The sequence below is a fragment of the Mustela erminea genome, chromosome 4 (assembly GCF_009829155.1).
Source record: "Mustela erminea isolate mMusErm1 chromosome 4, mMusErm1.Pri, whole genome shotgun sequence".
NCBI lineage: Eukaryota > Metazoa > Chordata > Mammalia > Carnivora > Mustelidae > Mustela > Mustela erminea.
Window position 1 is genome coordinate 114,787,626 of NC_045617.1, and position 20,603 is coordinate 114,808,228.

Sequence of the window (20,603 nt, forward strand, 5' to 3'; positions counted from 1 at the left end):
CTGAGTACACAGATTATATAAGATTCTATGCAATTTTCCTAATTCAAAGAGTACAGCACAATAGTTTCTGCTGTACTATTTATGCTAGGGCACATAGTATTTATGTAATGTAGTATTTAAGTATACAGTTACCCACACATAGCTATCTTTTTCCTATTGAAAACACTGACATTAAACAGGAAAAAAAGACATAGCTAATCCTGCAACCATCTTATATTACCCAATATTAGAGAAAAACCTACGGTTTACAAACATTTTTTAAACAGAGACTGAGGTAAATCACTGCCAGTGTCTTTCCTTCTGAATTTGAAGTCTCTCTCTCCCTACTTGTAAGTTATTTTTCAACCTGCAGCTTCTCTGATTCAAATTTCAAGAACTATAACCTATCTTTTTCCAGTTGTAAGCTTCTCTCTCAAGTTTTAATTCTCTGGTTCTATGTCTTATGATTGAAGTATGGACTTTTGTCCCTGGCCAAGTTCATTTTCCAAAGAGGAGTTGTCAGAGTTGACGAACTGTAGCCTCAACTTCTCTCTTTCAATCTGCAGCCACTCCCTCCGATCCCGAAGGGTTCCTTCTCCACCTGCAGACTTTCAGCCCCGATATCCAGGCGTCGTCGTTTTTCCAACTGCAATTTCTGTTTCTCTGTGTTTACCAGCAAATGGGGACCTCATGCAGACCTCAATGGTGTTAAGTTCAGAGTAAAAAAACTCATCATATGGGGGAATCAGGAAGTTCATTTTCCCTCCTGGTATCTGATACAACTGATGACAACACTTCCTCCTCAATCTCAAAATCAGGGCTCTGGGGGTCTCTCTCTTCCTCTTGCACCTTAACCTCAATTAAGGATCCACCTGCAGCCCTGAAATCTGCCACATTTTGCCAGTCAAAATCTGTATCACTTTGGAATCCAATCTTTTCATCCATCTCTTCAGTGAGAGAGTCCTCTAAATCAGGTGCGGGAAGAAGACACCCTGAACCAGCCAGCTGATGTGCATGTTCACCTCATCCCCTTTCTCTTCATAGGTGCCCACCAGTCAAGGTCAGGTACCTTTTTTCCACTTCCCTCCTCATCCCTTATTCTTCTCCTACAGCACTAACACACTGTGCAATCTCCTCTCAAGCCAGCCGGTTCATCATGTCAATTGTTATACTAAGTTGCTTGGAAAAAAGGACTTCTTTTCTTTTTGAAATTTCTTTAAAAAGGGTCTGAGTTTCTTGAACATTAAAATTGCTTTTCCTTTTCTTTTTCAACTGCTTCATTTTCCTAACTTAAATGCAGAGTTTTTACAGTAAAGGAAGAGGTGAAAAGCTGAGAAATCCTACAAAGAGCAAAAAGTCAAAGGCAATCCCTTGTTGGCACTTTTTCTATATTAGAGTTTTAGGATGCCTGGGTGACTAGGTCAGTTAGGCATCTACCTTCAGCTCAGGTCATGATCTCATGGTTCTGGGATCAAGCCGTGCATCAGGCTCCTTGCTCAGAAGGAGCCTGCTTCTCCGTCTGCTTGCTGCTCCCCTTGCTTGTGCTCTCTCTCTCTCTGACAAATAAATAAAATCTTTTTGAAAAAATAAAAAAGAATTCAGAGTTTTCCACTCATCTAGTAGCACAGCCAGGTTGGATCATTCCTATGTTACAGCACACTTCAAAGAATTACGGAAGTGAAAACTTGGCTTTTTCTTTCCTCTAACATTTGCTCTGCCACTATGAGGACCTGGGAGATGGTAGCCCACTTGCTCCAAAGGTCATACGTTCAATACATAACACTGTGAGTAATCCTTGTGAAGAAGATGTATTATCTTCACCAATGACATATTACACCTGGGCAATTTTTTTCAAGGGCCAACACTAGAGAATGAAGTTCCCTTGACTCCGGTCGTACCTCTGTCAGATTGCCTCTAAGAGGGGTCAGAAATACCAAGAAAAGAACATAACTCCTGAAAATCAAGTTTGGGTAAGTTATTTAAGACCTGAAATTACCTTTTATCCTTTAGGCACCTTTATAGCACCTAGAGTGTGCTCCTGATATAGGCGTATACACCTGACTTTGACATCCCATTTTCTTCAACTTTCCCCAACTGTACACAAGAGCAAGGACTCAGTAGGGGCTGTACAAGTTTGATCATTCTTCTTGTATTTTTTTAAATTGATAAAGAATGTTTCGCTTGTATTTTAAGATGTAAACCAATGTAAATGTTATTTTTCATCATTAGTCACCACATAGTTTCACTTATTAAATATTTTCTTATTTAATAAGTGAAAGTATGTTTCATTTAATTCATTCATTAATTAGTAAATTCATTAATTATTCATTGATAAATAAATTAAATTCATTCTTTAATAATTTCATTCATTCATTAAATTATTCATTTAATGCTATCCACTTAATCACTTATCGGTACATTTTTGTGTATAATTAAACTTTTTCTAAGTTCTCTGCTCTTTCCCACAGCTGGAAATTTCTAGTTTGTTTTTTGTTTTTCCCACCAAAGTCACCACACAATTCAAGGTTCTGGCATTCTAAATATGAGGCCATTGTAGAAAGAACTATTGCTTTACAATGTGTTTTTAAACTTGGAGGCTTAAGTTTGTCTCACTTAGAATCTTTCTGCTTCTTTTCACTATACCTGGTATCATCTGGAAATACCTAGTCATTGCAGTTTCTTCTCTAGGACAATCACTGGTAATTGCACAGAAACTCTATTATCATCCTCTAGTTTCCACAGACTCACATCAAAACATACTTTTCCCATTAAAAACTACATATTCACATGACCACATGCGCGCATTTCTTCCCTGTGTGTGTGTGTGTGTGTGTGTGTGTTTGTGTGTGTCTGTCTGTCTCTCTCTCTCAGGAGAAGTCAAGCCTTTGACAGAACTGGGTACTTGGTAAGGACTAAATCCTAGCTCTCCCTAAATTTCCCTTATGCCCAAGTCCTCCCTTCCAAACTAAAAACCACCAGCCATACAGAAGAAATTAAAGCTATTCCTTCCCTCATCAAAAAGTCAGTAAGTACCTACAGTTTGACAGACCCTTTGCTAGATGCTGAATACACTCCTGAAAGACAATCTCTGTCCCCCAAAAGGAGAAGAAAAACAAAAGAAGCAGTTGTAATATTGTGTCACAAGTACTAGGATGGGGTAAGCATGAGGTATAGTTAGAGAACAAAAGAAAGTCATCAAGTCCTGTCAAGGAGTCTGTGAGTCGATGTTCACCAAAGAAACAGAACCAAACACACACACACATACACACACACATAAAGAGACTTATTTCAAAAAATTGGCTTATGGGATTGTGTAGCTGGCAAGTCCGAAATTTGTAGGGCAGGCTGGTAGGGATAAGAGTTTTGAGTGGTGATATTTACAGAATATTGTGAATACATTTGATGCCACTGAACTGTACGTGTTACAAATGGTTGAAAGACCAGGGCAGGAGCTGATGTGACCGAATTCCTTCTTCCCTAGAGAAACCTGCAGAAGTTTGTGATTCTCCACCCCCTTTAGGCTGGCCCTCTGGTAAGAGTTGGGAAAAGAACTTAAGGAGGAAGTGTGTTCTTCCAACCTCAAACAATAAGAGATACTAATCTATTAGAATAAAAATATTCAAGCCCAAGGGCTGGGGAAACAAAATGGAGAGGCGGATGGCACACTCTTGTGGCAGAAGCATTAAGATGAGGCAAGCTAGGTCCAAATGAGTCCCTCCATGCCCGCATCTCAGGGACCACCTGGGATTCTGCTCCTGGTCTGCGGTCTGCTCAACTCCAACTACAGGGGCAATATAGACTTGGGCATGTTGTTGGGGTTAGAGTGAGTGCTGGCAGCACCTCTTCCTGAGGGCCCACTATAGCACCTAGAAGGAAAGGAGAAAGGCACCCCAATTCTCTGCCATGTGTCCAGTAATCACCTAATGGGGCATAGAGTGTAGGATCCAAGGCAGCTGCCCAGAATCTGGAATCTATCACAGAAACCTAGCCAGGCCAATTTGGCCCTTTCTGGTGCAAGCTCAGAGGCTGGGGTGGGAGGTATTCAGGATGGCATGGGTCAATTCTTGCCTCACTCTCTCCCTTCACCTCACTACCTGTGGGAGCCATTCCTTCCCTTGTTCCCACTCTGTGCCATGAGCTGGCTGTTGAGGGCCTGCCATGTTAATGATCATGCATAGGTTGGCCTGTGGGGTGGTGGTAGGGGGCAGGGAAGCGGATGAGACTCCACTGGGGTTCTCAAGAAAAAGTTCTACTCATATCTCCCTCCGTGAGTGCTGGGTATAGACAAACATACATGCTCAGAGCTTCCAGTTAGTTTTTTACCAGACAAACAAAAACAGCATAGGGCAGATAAAAAAGAAAAGAAAAAGAATAGCAGTCCAGAAGGCTGACTTTTAGAAAGAAGTAAGAGGAAACACAAGGAAAATAATGTTTAATAAAATAATTGAATTAGATTAAGATCAGAATGGCCTAAACTTCTCAAAAGCATCACTGGAAGTTAACACACAATGAAGGAAAGCATGAAATTTTGAGGTAAGAATTATTTCATTCAAAAATTCTAAGACCTGGAGCACCTGGGTGGCTCAGTGGGTTAAAGCCTCTACCTTCGGCTCAGGTATGATCTCAGGGTCCTGGGATCAAACCCCACATCGGGCTCTCTGCTCAGTTGGGAGCTCTGCTCAGCGGGGAGCCTGCTTCTTGCACCCCCCCACCCCCCGCCCAGCCGCCTGCCTACTTGTGATCTCTGTCTGTCAAATAAATAAAATCTTTCAAAAAAATTTTAAAAAGTATTCTAAAACCTAATGTCCAATTTACTGTGTGGATAGAATAAAAATACTTTACAACATTCAAGGCCTCAAAATATTCATTCTTCCTCAGAAAACAATAGATTTGCTCTATCAAAACGAAAGGAAGTCTCTCTCTCTCTCTCTCTCTCTCTCTCTGAAGAGAAGTAAAATAGAGAAACCACTGCCTCAAATACCATGAACTTGGTGAGAGAACCTCTGGGTTCTCAGGCTGAATGTAGCCCAGGGTAAGGCCAGTGTAAACTACCACCAAGAGTTCAATTCTTTACCCCTTACCTGAAGTCCCTCATTACCTTCCCCAACCCCATTCACTCCCCAGACACAGAAACACTCCTAAGCATTTGTCTAAGGCAGGTAGTAAAGAGCAACGAAAAGGGTTATTAATCTTTTTACTACTGAAAATTCCTTTTTAAAGCTAATTTTTTAACCCAAACGAGACTCCAAAACTGAGGGGGCAATGAACAATAATGAAATAATGTGTATGTCATATTTGTAATTTTAAAGTCCGGTAGAATGAGGCGATCTGTCAAAACAATCAGACAGCCTCTAAAATCATAGAAACATTATAGCTAGAAAACAGACATCTATCAAGTTTCTAAGTGAAATTCTAAACTCTAAACCACCTTTCCCTGGTTCCATGGAAGAAAACATTTTATTTCAAAATTTCACTTAAAGCTTATTCTGTTGTTGTTGTTGTTGCTCTTAAGTTCCACCTGAAAAAATATGTTTCTCATTTTAATAAACTCAGCACATTAGGCATCAGCATCTATGGCCACAACTGCCTTCAGTGCTTCCTCTCATGTTTCAGTCTCCTCCCCAGCTTGAAAGTCTCTATTTCTTCGTCCAGCCTGGGCTAATTGTGCCCACAACTCTGCCTCCCCAATTATCTGCTTCCTTTCTGGAACTCAGCTACCTCATCCTCAGCTGGCAGCTAATCGGAAACCAGGTGGGAGAGATAAGTATAGTAAAAACCAGGAGGATCCTTTTGGAGATGATTATCTATCACCTTAGTAATTTTTGCCTGGATGCTCTTGCTACTGCTGTAAAATCTACTAAACGAACACAACAACAAAACCAAACATGCATACACACAAAAGGAAGTCTTGGGATTCAGAGAGCCGAAGATCCAAAACCAGGAAAGGCTGTAGTAATCCACAGGAGGGTGGGCCTGAACGCAGCTAACTTACATTGGAGCAGTTAAGACTGATTTAGCGGGGCACCTGGGTGGCTCAGTCAGCTGAGAATCTGCCTTCAGCTCAGGCCGTGATCCCGGGGGTTCTGGGATTAAGCCCCTCATCAAGCCCCAATCAGCAAGAAGCCTGTTTTCTCCCAACTCCCCCCGCTTGTGTTCCCTCTCTCACTGTGTCTGTCTCTCTGTCAAATAAATAAATAAAATCTTAAAAAAAAAAAAAAAGACTGTAGGAGCAATATTGTCATGGTGAAATGGTAAAGTGCCTCCTGTGCTTGAAAATACAGAGAAGAAAGTTACACAGTTGGGAGTATGAAGAAAAATAAAAATAAAATAAAGGAGTATGAAGAAAAATCAGCCTTTTAAAAGAAAAAGAGGGATGCCTGGGTGGCTCAGTCGGTTAAACTGCTGCCTTTGGCTCAGGTCATGATCCCACGGCCCTGGGATCAAGTCCCTGACGGCCCCCTGGGCTCCTTGCTCGGTGGGGAGCCTGTCTCCCCCTCTCTCTCTACCCCTCCCCACTGCTTCTGCTCATGCAGCGCTATCAAATAAATAAATAAAAGCTTAAAAAAAAAAAAGAAGCATTTGAACAAAAAAGTGGTTAATGACATCAGGTAAAACAAAACTTTATGCAAGAAATTGTAGTAAACTATTGCAGCTACAGATATTATTTACAAGGTCATAATAGTATAAACGTGAACACCCATCTAACAAAACCATATTACTGAACTGGGAGGCTCCCAGGTCTGATATATATAGGTAATCTAGGAGAAAAGGGTGAAAGGTACTGGTACTATTTATTAATTTATTTATTTGGAATGCTGGGGGTGATTTTTATGCACAGAAAGACTGTTTACAGATTTCTTAGGAAATTAATATTTTATTTCCTAAAATTGTAAAAACCAAACCTGTAGACCTTTCTTAAGCTTTCAAGCTTTACTTCCAAAACTTACTATCCTGGGGTGCTTGGGTGGCTCAGTGGGTTTAAGTTTCTGCCTTCGGCTCAGGTCATGATCCCAGAGTCCTGGGATCAAGCCCCACATCTGGCTGTCTGCTCAGTGGGGAGCCAGCTTCCTTCTCTCTCTCTGTCTGCCAGCCTCTCTGCCTATTTGTGATCTCTGTCAAATAAATAAATAAAACCTTAAAAAAAACACAACTTACTATTTTATTCATAAGCCTAGAATGTTTCTTCCCTTCTTTCTTTTTTTTCTTTTTTGAAGATTTTACCTTTTTGAGAGAGAGAGAGAGAAAGCAAGCATGAGCTGGAAGGGGGGAGAAGGAGAAGCAGACTCCCTGCTGAGCAAGGAGCTCCAGGAGGGGCCTCCATACCAAGACCCTGAGATCATGACCTGAGCTGAAGGCAGATGCTTAACAACTGAGCCAACCAGGCTTCCGAAGCCTAGAAATTTTATTTTTTAAGATTTATATATTTATTGCGGGGGAGAGGCAGAGGAAGAAGCAGACTCCACACTGAGCAGGAGCCCCATACAGACTCAATCTCATGACCCTGAGATCACTAGTTAAATGGAAACCAAAAATTCTGAGCTTAAATGATAGCACCACCCAGGGATCCCTCCTTTGTTTTTTAACCACTTTGAAGAATAAAGCACAATAAACGATTTACATTAAAGTTTATACAATTGGCCAGTTTTGATATCTAAACCACATCTGGTGAAACCATCACTGTAAAGATAATGCACATTTCCATCATCCCCAAATGCCTCTTTCCAATCCCTTCTTCCCTCCATTATCAGCCCCCAGGCAATTACTTCCTACTTTCTAGAATAGATTAGTCTGCACATTCTAGGATTTTATATGAATGACAGATCTCTTTTAAACAAAATTACTGACATTATGGATTTTTAAAAGATTTTATTCATTTATTTGATATAGAGAGATCACAAGTAGTCAGAGAGGCAGGCAGAGAGAGAGGGGTAAGCAGGCTCCCCACTGAGCAGAGAGCCGGCAGAGGCTCTATCCCAGGACCCCAAGATCATGAGCTGAGCCGAAGGCAGAGGCTCAACCCACTGAGCCACCCAGGTGCCCCAATACTACGGTTTTAATTCTCTTAAATATTTTTATACCCAATTCTAAAACTTCAGTGAAGTAAAAGATCTCCACACACATACACATAAATGACAATCACATGCATAGAACTGTAAGTATCCTCTTAGGGCAGCTAAGAAACCATGTATTATCCTCTATCATCAAAGAGATTTCAGACTAGAGATTTTCATGGAAATACCTCTTGGATTGGGTTCTTGTTGGCAACACTGAGGGGACCTTAAAATTCAATTTGTAGTTGCTATATTAGTGAGTCCATAATCTCCAGAGGGGGCATTTATGAAGCCCAGATCCTTGGGTGTCAGTTATACACACACTTAATCATTCTGCCTACTCAAGAAGTTTATAACTCCACCCTGTGATCCTTTGAATGGATTTTTCACTTCTTTTGCTCTCAATTCATATTTTCCTTGGTTCTCAAGACTTTGGATATTGTCAGACACCGACAAATTTCTCACTCTCTTCTTTGGCCTGCAGAACTCCCATAGAGGATACAAGGATGAGCTTGAGTTCTGGGGTTCTCTCACTGCTGGGTCTGGACATAACACCCCAAACTACTGATTCAAGAGCAATATAGCTTTATCTTCCTGAGTAGCAGTCAATGGGTAATGCTTTAAGCTGGTCTAAAAAACCAAGACACAGAAATATTGTGTTACTTAGAATTAGAAAGACAGGAGAATTAGAAAAAACTTTCAGTGTGGGCACCTGGGTGGATCAGTCAGTTAAGCATCTGCCTTCAGCTCAAGTCATGACTCAGGGGGAGCTCCTTTCTCAGTGGAGAACCTGCTTTTCCCTCTCCCTCTGTTGTTCCCCCTGCTTGTGCTCTCTCTCTCTGTAAGATAAATATACAAAACCTTTTTTAAAAAGGTCTCAATGGATTCAAAAAAGTTTCAATGGATGCCCCTATAGTGTCCAAACCGCATAGGCCATTTGCTACTGGGTGAGCTCAGTTGTCTGTGATAGGTTAAGAAAGAGGCTGGAAATGTGATGGCTTCTAGGGAGGGAACTCAGTGGTCAGGGTTCAGGAGGAAGTAGGATTTGCTTTTGCCCTTGAATACCTTTCTTACTCCTTAAGCTTTTACTTTTTCCATGTTTTTCATTAGGTTTTCCATGAAAAAGTCATGTCAACCCCTCAGGAATGCTGGTCCCATTAGAACTGTTGGGAAACACGTGTGTCTCCGCACATACCAGTTTGCTTGTCTTAAAGATACTGTCCTGATCCTGGATCTTCCCTACCTCTACGCGGCTGTATACACATACACACACACACACACCACCCCCCCACCCACCCACCCCACCCCACCCCACCCCACCCCCGCGGGAGACCAGCTTTAGGGACATAGCTCCCACCTGGCGCCCCACCTCCGGCTCCCAGCGCCTGGGGAAAAATGCGGGTCCCGAAAATAGCCCCTCCTAGACCACCCAGGTGCTCGACTCAGCAGCGGAGGTTTGGAGGCGAGGGCTGGAATCCAATGAAAAGGGGAGGGGCTTGCTAAAAGCCCTTGAAATCAGGCCCTGGCCGCGCGGCAACTGCGGCCGCTGGTCCCAACCTCCGCCTTCGGGTTGGCAGCCGCTCAGCTGCTACCAGCCAGGCCGGCTGCAGCATGGCCACTCCCAGACGGTTTCCGACGCTCGTGCAGCTGGAGCAGCGAGAAGGGGCGCTGTTCACGGTGCTCGGTAACCTCACCAAGCGGCCCTACTGGTTCCACTTGGAGTATCTGAAGAGTCCGAAGGCAGTTCGCCTCGAGGCGTGGCTGGTGGAAGCGATCTTCGGTGAGTGGGTCCCCGAGGGGTGGCCAATGCGCTCTTTCCCTCTCCTTTCCCCAGGGCAAGCTCTCCACTGACTTTAGCCACAATCCAGAGCTGCCTCCCCCCGCCGCCTTCTCTTCCCAAATCCCACCGCTCACAGCCTCTTTGCTTCCTGCGCAGGCCGGGGAGGAGAGCACATCCCGCACGTCGAGGGTGTGTCGCAGACTCTGCTTCACGTTAATCAGTGGGATCCCGAGGGCGAGGCTGAGATCTTGATATTTGGTCGGCCTTATTACCAGAAAGATGTATCCAAGATGATCATGAATTTGGCTGACTATCACCGCCAACTCCGGGCACAATGTACGGAACCGGATAAATAGGGGCACCCTGAGCAGGCCATGGGTTCCTTGGGGAGGATCCTGATGCTTCCTGGATGAAACCGGGCAGCGGTCTCATCCTCTCAGTCCGTCCAGGAGAGCGATTCCTTCTTGCAAAGGGATCTAGAAGGTCAAATTGACCTGGTACTCTCAAGTTCCGGACCCCAACCCCCAGCCCATACGGATGAATCCTTTTGTGGAAAGAGTATGGGGACATAGGTAAGGTCTCCACACTGTTCTTCCAGGCTCAGAGAAGGTCCCTGTCCAGGACGCAGCGACCCAGCGGTCCCCCGACACTGCCCGAGAAGCAGCGACCCAGAGCTCCCCGAAGGCTGCCCAGGAGGCGGCGACGCAGCGGTCCCCCGGCGCAGCCCGCGAGGCGGCGACGCAGCGGTCCCCGAGCGCAGCCCGCGAGGCGGCGACGCAGCGGTCCCCCGGCGCAGCCCGCGAGGCGGCGACGCAGCGGTCCCCCGGCGCAGCCCGCGAGGCGGCGACGCAGCGGTCCCCCGGCGCAGCCCGCGAGGCGGCGACGCAGCGGTCCCCCGGCGCAGCCCGCGAGGCGGCGACGCAGCGGTCCCCCGGCGCAGCCCGCGAGGCGGCGACGCAGCGGTCCCCCGGCGCAGCCCGCGAGGCGGCCACCCAGCGGTCCCCCGGCGCAGCCCGCGAGGCGGCCACCCAGCGGTCCCCGGACGCTACCCAGGGACCGGTTACCAGCTCATGAAAGCACTTCGGGCCCGGGAGCGGGAGCCAGGCAAGGATAGAGTGGAAGACCTCACTGCTGCTAAGTCCTGCTTCTTCTTGCAGAAGCTGGGGGAAGAATGGTGTGGGTAGTTTGCAAACACTCATCTAAAGAGTTCTAATAAAGAATCGAATTTCCCTAATAAAGAATTGAATTTCTCTAGCGCCTATTAATTGTCAGGTAAAAGGGGAGGGAGAGGCCTTTCCTCCAGCAGCCAGTATTTGCCCTAGGCTGCTCTTCACCTGGACGCAGGTGAGACCTTTTGGTTTTCCATCCGCAGGAGGCAGCGCTCTTTCCGGCCATCGGCTGGTCCTTCCCTCGTGCTCTTTTTTTTTTTTTTTTTTTAATTTATTTATTTGACAGAGAGATCACAAGTAGGCAGAGAGGCAGGCAGAGAGAGAGGAGGAAGCAGGCTCCCCGCCGAGCAGAGAGCCCAATGTGGGGCTCGATCCCTGGACCCTGAGATCATGACCCGAGCCGAAGGAGCGGCTTAACCCACTGAGCCACCCAGGCGCCCCCCCTCGTGCTCTTTAACCTCAAGAATCTGGTTTTGCCGGTTAAGAGGCTTTTCCACACCATGGAGTCCGTCCTCACTGGAAAATTTAAAAGCCTGTGGTGTTTCTGTTCTGATATGGGATGAGAAAACTTGGTTCCAATCCGATCCACGTGGCTGGATGTTTCGTGGCACTGGAAGCAGCCAGCGACTTCCCAGTTTGTACACGTGGGGGCCAGGAAGGGGGAAATTGGGTCAAAGAGCCAGGACTGCCCTGCTGTTGCACTCAAGTCTTGCGAGGGCCATCCGACCTTCAGCGAGGTTTGCTGCAAGTTAGACACTTCCCTTAGTAACCACAGTAGCAGGGAGTCCTGAAGCAGGATGATAGTCACCTCTTTGCCATGGTTTTTTTAATTGAAATATATTTGACATATAACATTGTGTAAATTTAAAGTGTACATGTTAATTTGATAGATTTACATATTATAATATGATTGCCTTTGTGGTGATAATGATCATCTCTATGATTTTGGCTTGCAGCTCTATCCTGGCAGCTGGGACTCCAGTGCGAGGCTAGCAGAAGGAAGCAAGCTGTTAACAGCTGGGTGCTAGGATAAAACCCAACACCAGAAATCTTTGTGTTATAAACTTTTCATGTAAAAAGTTCAAGGAAACTGGGGCACCTGGATGGCTCAGTTGGTTAATGGTGTGCCTTAGGCTGAGGTTATGTTCTTCAAGACCTTGGATCAAGCCTGGGCTCCCTGCCTTTCGGGGGGGGGGGGGGGGTGTTAGGGAGTGATCTGCTTTTCCCTCCCCCTCTGCCCCCTCATCTTGCATGCTCTCTCTTGCCCTTTCTCAAATAAAATCTTTTTCAAAAATTCAAGGAAATCTAACTTTAAAGACCAAGGGAGTGGAGGGGTGTATCTATCATATACCCTTTAGTCACCACTTATAGATGACCACCCCAAATTTTAAAAAGCACTTATAAGAGAAATAAAATGCAAAGCTGAATTTATAATAGTTTTTCAACTATTTTTAGAAGAAGCAAAAAAAAAAAGCCTAGGTGGAGTGAACTTCAAACATTTAAAACTCAAAAACAATGCAGACTGTTTTCGTTGAAGCCACATCAGAATAGTATAAAGACTTGAGGTTGACGCTTTTCCCCCTCTAAGTAGTACCCATATGATCACAACGTCAGATTTTCTCCTTTACAAGAAAGATTACCAGCAGCAGATACAAGCTACAGGAGTCTATGACTATTCTGAAACACACAGAAATGACCTATACATACACACAGACTAGTCTGAGATGGTTTTGTGAAAGAAGAAAATGGTAAGATGCAGTAACATCCTTGGTGGGAGATCAGAGCCAAGAAAAGAAGGGAGGTTGAACTTGAAATAAAAGCATTTAGATGTGATGACACATACATAATATTCTTTATGCATATCAAATGTTGGATTTTTTAAAAATCTATTATTTAATCCAGAAGGGGAATATCAGAGTAAATAAAAAACAAACGTTCAAATAAAAAAAAAAGACAACCAGGGTCCCTGGGTGGCTCAGTGGGTTAAAGCCTCTGCCTTCGGCTCAGGTCATGATCCCAAGGTCATGGGATCGAGAGCCCCACACTGGGCTCTCTGCTCAGCAGGGAGCCTGCTTTCTCCTCTCTCTCTCTGCCTGCCTCTCTGCCTACTTGTGATCTCTGTCAAATAAATAAAATCTTCAAAAAAAAAAAAAAAAGACAACCAATTAGACTCCTCTCAAAGCAGGGCATGAAGCAGTGCCACCTGAGTTTTCACCAAGCGCAGGGTCCCCAGAGCAACCCATCTGCTCTTTTCAACCTATTCTCTTACAGGAAATCATTTTTAACAGTTTCACATGTACTTTTACATAATTGCACATACTTTTATTTTTTCTTTCAGCAGCCTGATTTTCCTCAGTAAGTGTACACTTTAACCCTTCCCTTACTACTGGTTGATGAGTTTGTTTCCCAAATTTCTCAATTACAAACTGTTGCACTGAATTCCTACTTGTGTCTTGAGATCTAAGTTGAAATTTTATTTTATTTTATTTTTTAATTTATTTATTGGGGCGCCTGGGTGGCTCAGTGGGTTAAAGCCTCTGCCTTCGGCTCAGGTCATGATCCCAGAGTCCTGGGATTGAGCCGCATCGGGCTCTCTGCTCAGCAGGGAACCTGCTTCCTCCTCTCTCTCTGCCTGTCTCTCTGCCTACTTGTGATCTCTGTCTGTCAAATAAATAAATAAAATCTTTAAAAATATATTTATTCATTTGAGAGGTGAATGAGAATGAGCGAGCATGAGAGGCCGCAGGGTCAGAGGGAGAATCACACTCCCCACTGAGCAAGGAGCTCCATGCAGGACTTGATCTGGTACTCCAGGATCATGACCTGAGCTGAAGGCAGTTGCTTAACCAATTGAGCTACCCAGGTGCCCCGCTGTGTTGAAATATATTTTTTAAGATTTTATTTGAGGGGCGCCTGAGTGGCTCAGTGGGTTAAGCTGCTGCCTTCGGCTCAGGTCATGATCTCAGGGTCCTGGGATTGAGTCCCACATCAGGCTCTCTGCTCAGTAGGGAGCCTGGTTCCCTCTCTCTCTCCCTGCCTGCCTCTCTGCCTACTTGTGATCTCTCTCTGTCAAATAAATAAATAAAATCTTTAAAAAACAATTTTATTTGATAGTGAGAGAGAGAGTGAGAGCACAAGTTGGGGGGATGGAGGCAGAGAAAGAGAGAAGGAGAGGAGAAGCAGACTCCCAGCCCCATGTGAGACTTGATACCACTACCCTGAGATCATGACCTGAGCCAAAGGCAGTCACTTAACCGACTGAGTCACCCAGGCGCCCCTATGTTGGACTATTTCTATAGAAATCTTCCTAGAAATGGAATTGCTGGGTTAAAGAATGATCACCTTTAAAACTGTGGCTCATTCGGTTAAGTGTCTGATCTCAGACCTGGTCTTGATCTTGATCTTATTTATTTATAAATAAAATTAAATTGTTATATTGCCAAACTGCCCTACAAAATGGCCATATGGATTTATTTTCCCATTATAAGATATGAAAGTTATTTTCACTATACTTACTCAAATTCAATGTTAACAATCTATTTTATGTCCACATCGGTCACTTTTCTATTTTTTTCAATACCTATCTCACTCTTTAAACTATATAGCTTTATAGAATGTTTTAATATTTGAAAGGCCAAGCTTACTCTCACTGTTCAATTGGCAGTCTTGGTCATTTGTTTTCCAGATGAAGCTAGTTATTTATTTCTTAATTTCAGTTGATATATAGTGCAATGTTGGTTTTAGACAAATTCAGTGATTTATTACTTATATACAACATCCGGTGCTCATCACAAGTGCCCTCCTTAATACCCACCATCCATCCAGCCACTCCTCCATCCCCACCACCTCTCTGCATCAACCTTCAACCCTTAGTTTGTTCTCTATCATTAAGAGTCTCTTATGGTTTGCTTCCCTCTCTCTCTTTTTCCAACCCCCACATATGTTCATTCAGTTTTCCTTCTTAAATTCCACATGTCAGTGAGATAATATGTCAGTCAGCCTCTGTACTGCTGTTGTCTGCTTAGCATAACACACTCTAATTCCTTTCATGTTTCTGCAAACGGCAAGATTCCAATCTGTTTGATGGTTGTGTAATACTCCATTCTGTATATATATCCCATCTTCTTTATCCATTCATCTGTCAATGGACATTTGGGCCCTTTCCATATTTTGGCTATTGTTGGTAATGTTGCTATAAACACTGGGGTGCATACATTCCTTCAAATCTGTATTTTTGTATCCTCTGGGTAAATACCTAGTAGTGCAATTGCAGGATCATGGGGTAATTCTATTTTTAACTTTTTGGGGAACCTCCATACTGTTTTTCAGGGTGGCTACATTAGTTTGCATTCCCACCAACAGTGGAAGAGGGTTTGCCTTTCTCTGCATCCTCACCAACACCTGTTGTTTGTGTGTTGTTAATTTAGCCATTCTCACAGGTATGAGGCGGTATCTCATTGTGGTTTTGATTTGCATTTCCTTGATCATGAATGATGTTGAGCATCTTTTCATGTGTCTGTTAGCCATCTGGATATTTTCTTTGGAAAGCTGCCTATTCATGTCTTCTGTCCATTTCTTGACTAGATTATGTGTTTTTCAGGTATTGATTTTGAGAATGTCTTTATAAATTTTAGATACTAACCCTTTATCAGAAATGTCATTTGCAAATATCTTCTCCAATTTCATAGGCTGCCTTTTAGTTTTATTGACTGTTTCCTTCTCTGTGAAGCTTTTTATCCTGAAGTCCCAACAGTTCATATTTGCTTTTTATCTCCTTAGCCTCTGGCAACATGTTTAGTAAGAAGTTGCTATGGCCAAGGTCAAAGAGTTTGCTGCCTGTATTCTCCTCTGGGATTTTGATGGTTTCCTGTCTCACATTTAGGCCTTTCATTCATTTCAAATTTATTTTTGTGTATGGTATAAGACAGTGGGGTCCAGTTTCATCTGCATTTTGCTGTCCAGTTTTCCCAACACCATTTGTTGAAGAGACTGTCTTTTTTCCACCGGATGTTCTTTCCTACACATGAAATAACTTAATAAAAAACGTAGAAAATTGGTTGAGGGTAAAGGTGTGTACTTCTAAAACACTGGGTTTGTTTTATTAAGGTACACTAGAGTGTTCATCTCATTCTTTAAACTATATGTACATTATATTTGCATAAAAGAGTGTTTTTTAGGTGGTGAATTAGATGGGAAAACACTTTTTGAAAACGAGACCCAAGGCAGTCAGTGAAAAGGCTGTCAAGGAACAAAAACAAAACTGCGGAAGTCTGGAAACAATGGCATTTGTTTGTACATTTTGCAGGTAAACCTATTAAAGGCTAGTAAAGAGATCAGTCTACAATTTTTGAATAGGTTGACTAGAGGTATCGAAGAAAAGAGTTCATTTTTGATAGAATCTGTAGAAAACTTTTGAGGCTAGCTGTGGGTCACACACATGGTAGCTTATCTCAGGATCTTTCTGTAGCTCTGCTTTAGTTAAGCCGGCTTGGCACTACTTATCAGAATCTCTCAATTTCCCACCTTTTTAAGCAAAGATTTTATTTCTTTATTTATTTGACAGAGAAAGAGAGAGAGAGAGAGATATCACAAGCAGGCAGTCAGAGAAGAGAGGGGGAAGCAGACTCCCTGAGGGAGCGTGATATGGGCTTGACCCAGAACCCTGGGATCATGACCTGAGCCAAAGGCAGAGGCTTAACCCTCTGAGCCACCCAAGCACCCCTCAATTTCCCACTTTGGATCAAAACGAGGCTTTTTTAAACATCACTAAGAGTGGGAAAAACAAAACATGTGCCTCCTGACTTATCTAGTATTTTTGCTAAAAATGCATAATCTAGAGCTCACATGAAGAAACATCAAAACAAAAGCAGGATTTATAAGTGAAAGAGAAAACTGAAGATTGTCTGAGAGCAGTGAACCCTGCTCATACATTTTGGAGGCAGGATAAACTGGCTGACAGCAAATAGTTTAGCCTGGACAGTGTCTTTGAGTGAACTCACTAAAGGTATAAAAGAATACAATTTCAGTTGTTTATGGATTCTCTGGAAAACCTTGAGAATTTACCTGTGGAGTATATGTAACAGGCTGTCTCTGTTATGTCTGCCTATATACTTCCATTAGTAACTTAAACTTAGTTAATACATAGCTGCACTATTTACCTCATCAGAATTTTTCACTAGACAGCCAGGAAAAACCTTATTTATAGCCTTCCCAGGTCCTTCTGAAGCACCTATATAATCAGGCTTTAAAGAAGAACTCTAATGTTACAGTATCCCCCCCTAAAATAGTGGTTGTGACTCTACATTGTAACTATATTCATTTTTTAATTTTTTTTAAAAGATTTTTATTTATTTGAGAGCGAACATGTGATTGAGAGTGAGGGGGCAGGGGCAGAGAGAGAGAGAGAGAGAGAAGGAGAAGCAGACTCCCCACTGAGTAGGGAGTCTGATGTGGGACTCAATTCCAGGACCCTGAGATCATGACCTGAGCCAAAGGCAGACACTTGACTAATTGAGCCACCAGGTGCTCCTACATTAGGTTTTTAGATTAATCTAAGAACTGACCACATCTATCAACACTTGGACTTTGCTATCTGAGAAGGTTGTGTCTCTACGTATTCAGTTGTTATTCCTTCCTCCTTCCTTCCGACTCTTCCTTCAAGTGCCACTGATTTTAGGCTTTGTCTTTTTTGTTTTGCTTTGTTTAGTCATAGATATGCCAGTTAAAGGAATAAAGTTTCTAATTTTCTCAGAAATAAACTTTTCATTAATCTGAAGTAGAATAAATTAGGATTTTTTATAACTCCTAAGGTAACACTAAAAAATATTTTTTAAAAAAGTTATTTAAATGGCATAAAAAGTGTACTTATACAACACAAGATGGAGGGAAAAAAAACAAAGACATAGGAAACAAATACCAAAATGGCAGACATAAGCCAATCACATTGATAATTACATTAAATTGAAGTGGACTAAATCCTCCAATCAAAATTCAGAGATATTCCAACTAGAGAAGCCAGGCTCAAAAGGCTACATTTTATATTATTCTATTTATACCAAACATTCAAAGAAGGCAATTTTGTAGAAACAGAAAGCAGACTGGTTTGTTTGAGGTTAGAGACAGTGATAACTGACTACAAATGGGCACAAGGGAATTTTCTGGAGTGAAGGAAATGTTCAAAAACTGCTCTGTGGTGATAATGGTACAACTTATAAATTTACTAAAGAAAACTGAGTTGTTTACTCACAATTTTATAGTATGTAAATTGTGACCAATTAAGTAACTAAATTTTAAAAAATTGAGTGCAATAAATTCTCCAAATTCTCCAAAATGAAAATTTTGTCAGTTGACAAAGATGTAATTAGAAGTCTTATACATTGCTAAAAGGAATGTAAATTGGTTCGATCACCTTGGCAATTTGAACTTGTGCACATCCTATAATCCAGCAACTCCAAACCTAGATCTATAGTAAATAGAAATGCATAGATGCATGCACCAAGTCATGTACAAGAATTTTCAGAGTAGCACTTTCATTCTAAGTCCAAAAAGGAAACAACCAAAATGTACACTGACAGAATAGAAAACTAAATTATGGTTTACTCAAACAATACTCATAGCATAGATAATCTTACAGAAATTCCATTTATATTTAATCAAAATTATAGTTATCCTTGGGGAGGGTGCAAATGGAGGTTTCTGGAGTACTGGTAGTTTCTTCTCTGTGTGCTAGCTAAATGAATGTGTTCCCTTTATTTCATTTGATGGATCTTTTCACACTTTGAATGTATGTGTTTTTGTATGAATGCTATGCATCAATAAAATGTTTACTGAAATAATAGAAAAAATAAAATATTAGAAAAACATTTGGAGTAATGGAAAGCTACTTGAAGTTAACATATAGGCAGTGAAATTTTTGAGTAACTAATACTTTATATATTAGCTTATTTGTTTTTAAATATTGAGCATGTAAGTACATTTTTCATCAGAAAAGTCAATAATGGGACGCCTGGGTGGCTCAAGTGATTAAATGTCTGCTTTCAGCTCAGGCCATGATCCCAGAGCCCTGGGATGGAACCCCCCTGCATGAATCTGGCTCCTTGCTCAGTGGGGAGCCTGCTTCTCTTTCCGCCTGCTCTCTCTGTCTGAAAAAATAAAATCCAAGAAAGAAAAGAAAAGAAAGAAAAAAGAAAAAGAAAGAAAGAAAGAAAAGAAAAGGGAAGGGAAAGGAGAAGAAAAATTAGTAAATCTGAGATGATGTTCTGAACAAAAGATTCACAACAGCCATGTTCCAGTTTTGAAAAAGAACGGGAACTTTATTACAGAAACCTAATAGAAACAGGAGAGGAAAGGAATCTACACAGAGATGAAGGTCATAGTAGACAATAAGTGAAAATAAGGCAAAGTTACATCAGATCAAGTACTTTGAACATCCAGCCTCATCAGCCAGGGAACGCAATGGAAAAAGCCAGGTTGGAGTCCTGATAGAGAGGCCAGAGTCAAGGATCCTCCCCTTGGGTGAGACTTCCAACTGACCATCCCCATAAGGGCCATTATTATAGGGCAAATCACAGGGTTTGAAATGAAACATTTGTTCACCTACATGCAGTTTGGAGCACGGTGCATTTCTACATTATCATGTTTCTATGTTTTCAAGGAACCAGGGCTGTGTATCTGCCTCCCTTCCTGGATTCCATTCTGGGGGGCCAGCTGAGCCTGGAGCAGGAGGGGATGTGAGATAAGATTTGTAGCTCTGGGCACCTGGGTGGCTCAGTTGGTTAAGCAACTGCTTTCAGCTCAGGTCATGATCTTGGAATCCAGGGATCGAGTCCCACATCGGAGTCCCACATCAGGCTCCCTGCTCGATGTGGGGAGTCTGCTTCTGACCCTCTGACCTCTGACCCTCTCCCCTCTCATGCCTTCCCCCTCGCTCTTTCAAATAAATAAATAAAATCTTATTTAAAATTTTTTTTAAAAATAAAAGATTTGTAGCTCCTGGTATCCAGAACAGAAGGGCCAGTTCTGACATGGAGGCCAGATAATACAGTTTAAACAATCAGACTCCCAAGGTTATTCACACAGCACAAGTCCCCCAAACAACATTCCTTAGCCTGCCTGTGTATATGCATGTCCAGTTGGTCAGTTATGCGGGACAAATCACAACATTTATCCACGCAGAACAGATGGGCTTCATGGAGGCATACAAGCAGGTCCAAAAGGAGCCCCTAAAGCTGAAAAGCATGGCAGAGCTTGGCATGACCAAGCGGAGGAAGAAATAGATGGACAAAGGTAAAATTCCTGGAAACAATGGGAATGAGCAAAAGGGATGAAGGAAAAGGAGGAGAAGCAGCACGGCCTGGACAAGCAGACCCACCTTCAGGCAGCCTTTGAGAAGATGCAGGAGAAGCGGCAAGTGAAAAGGATCCTGAAGCATCCAAAACCCACAATCAGAGAGTGGAGACTTCAGCTGACCCCTGGACACTCTCATGGAGCACCCCGACATTCCCAAAATCAGCTGAAAGAAGCTGCCTCCCCATCCAGGGTATCACGGGGAAGCGGAAGGCAAAGTTGGGGTTATGTTTGTGCCTTTGGTTTTTTCTGCTGAGACAGTGCTTTCCAAAGCAGTGT

The 20,603-nt window shown here is 42.8% G+C and overlaps 1 protein-coding gene and 2 pseudogenes across 1 annotated transcript; 2 read left to right on the top strand and 1 right to left on the bottom strand.

Moving 5' to 3' along the window:
• Positions 1-279: 279 nt before the first annotated feature.
• Positions 280-1,260, bottom strand: LOC116588841 (annotated as a pseudogene).
• Positions 1,261-9,641: 8,381 nt separating this feature from the next.
• Positions 9,642-10,884, top strand: KHDC3L (KH domain containing 3 like, subcortical maternal complex member). The gene is made up of 3 exons (XM_032341354.1): positions 9,642-9,810; positions 9,967-10,146; positions 10,409-10,884. The coding sequence occupies exons 1-3, from the start codon at positions 9,642-9,644 to the stop codon at positions 10,882-10,884; spliced, it is 825 nt and encodes a 274-aa protein (XP_032197245.1).
• Positions 10,885-20,167: 9,283 nt separating this feature from the next.
• LOC116588844 lies at positions 20,168-20,494 on the top strand (annotated as a pseudogene).
• The last annotated feature ends 109 nt before the right edge of the window (positions 20,495-20,603 follow it).

Excerpts from the sequence above, each read along its gene's own strand:
- KHDC3L (XM_032341354.1), top strand. The coding sequence starts at position 9,642 with ATGGCCACTCCCAGACGGTTTCCGACGCTCGTGCAGCTGGAGCAGCGA. Across the intron at positions 9,811-9,966 it reads GCTGGTGGAAGCGATCTTCG|GCCGGGGAGGAGAGCACATC; the intron begins GTGAGTGGGTCC and ends CTTCCTGCGCAG. Across the intron at positions 10,147-10,408 it reads CCGCCAACTCCGGGCACAAT|GCTCAGAGAAGGTCCCTGTC; the intron begins GTACGGAACCGG and ends CTGTTCTTCCAG.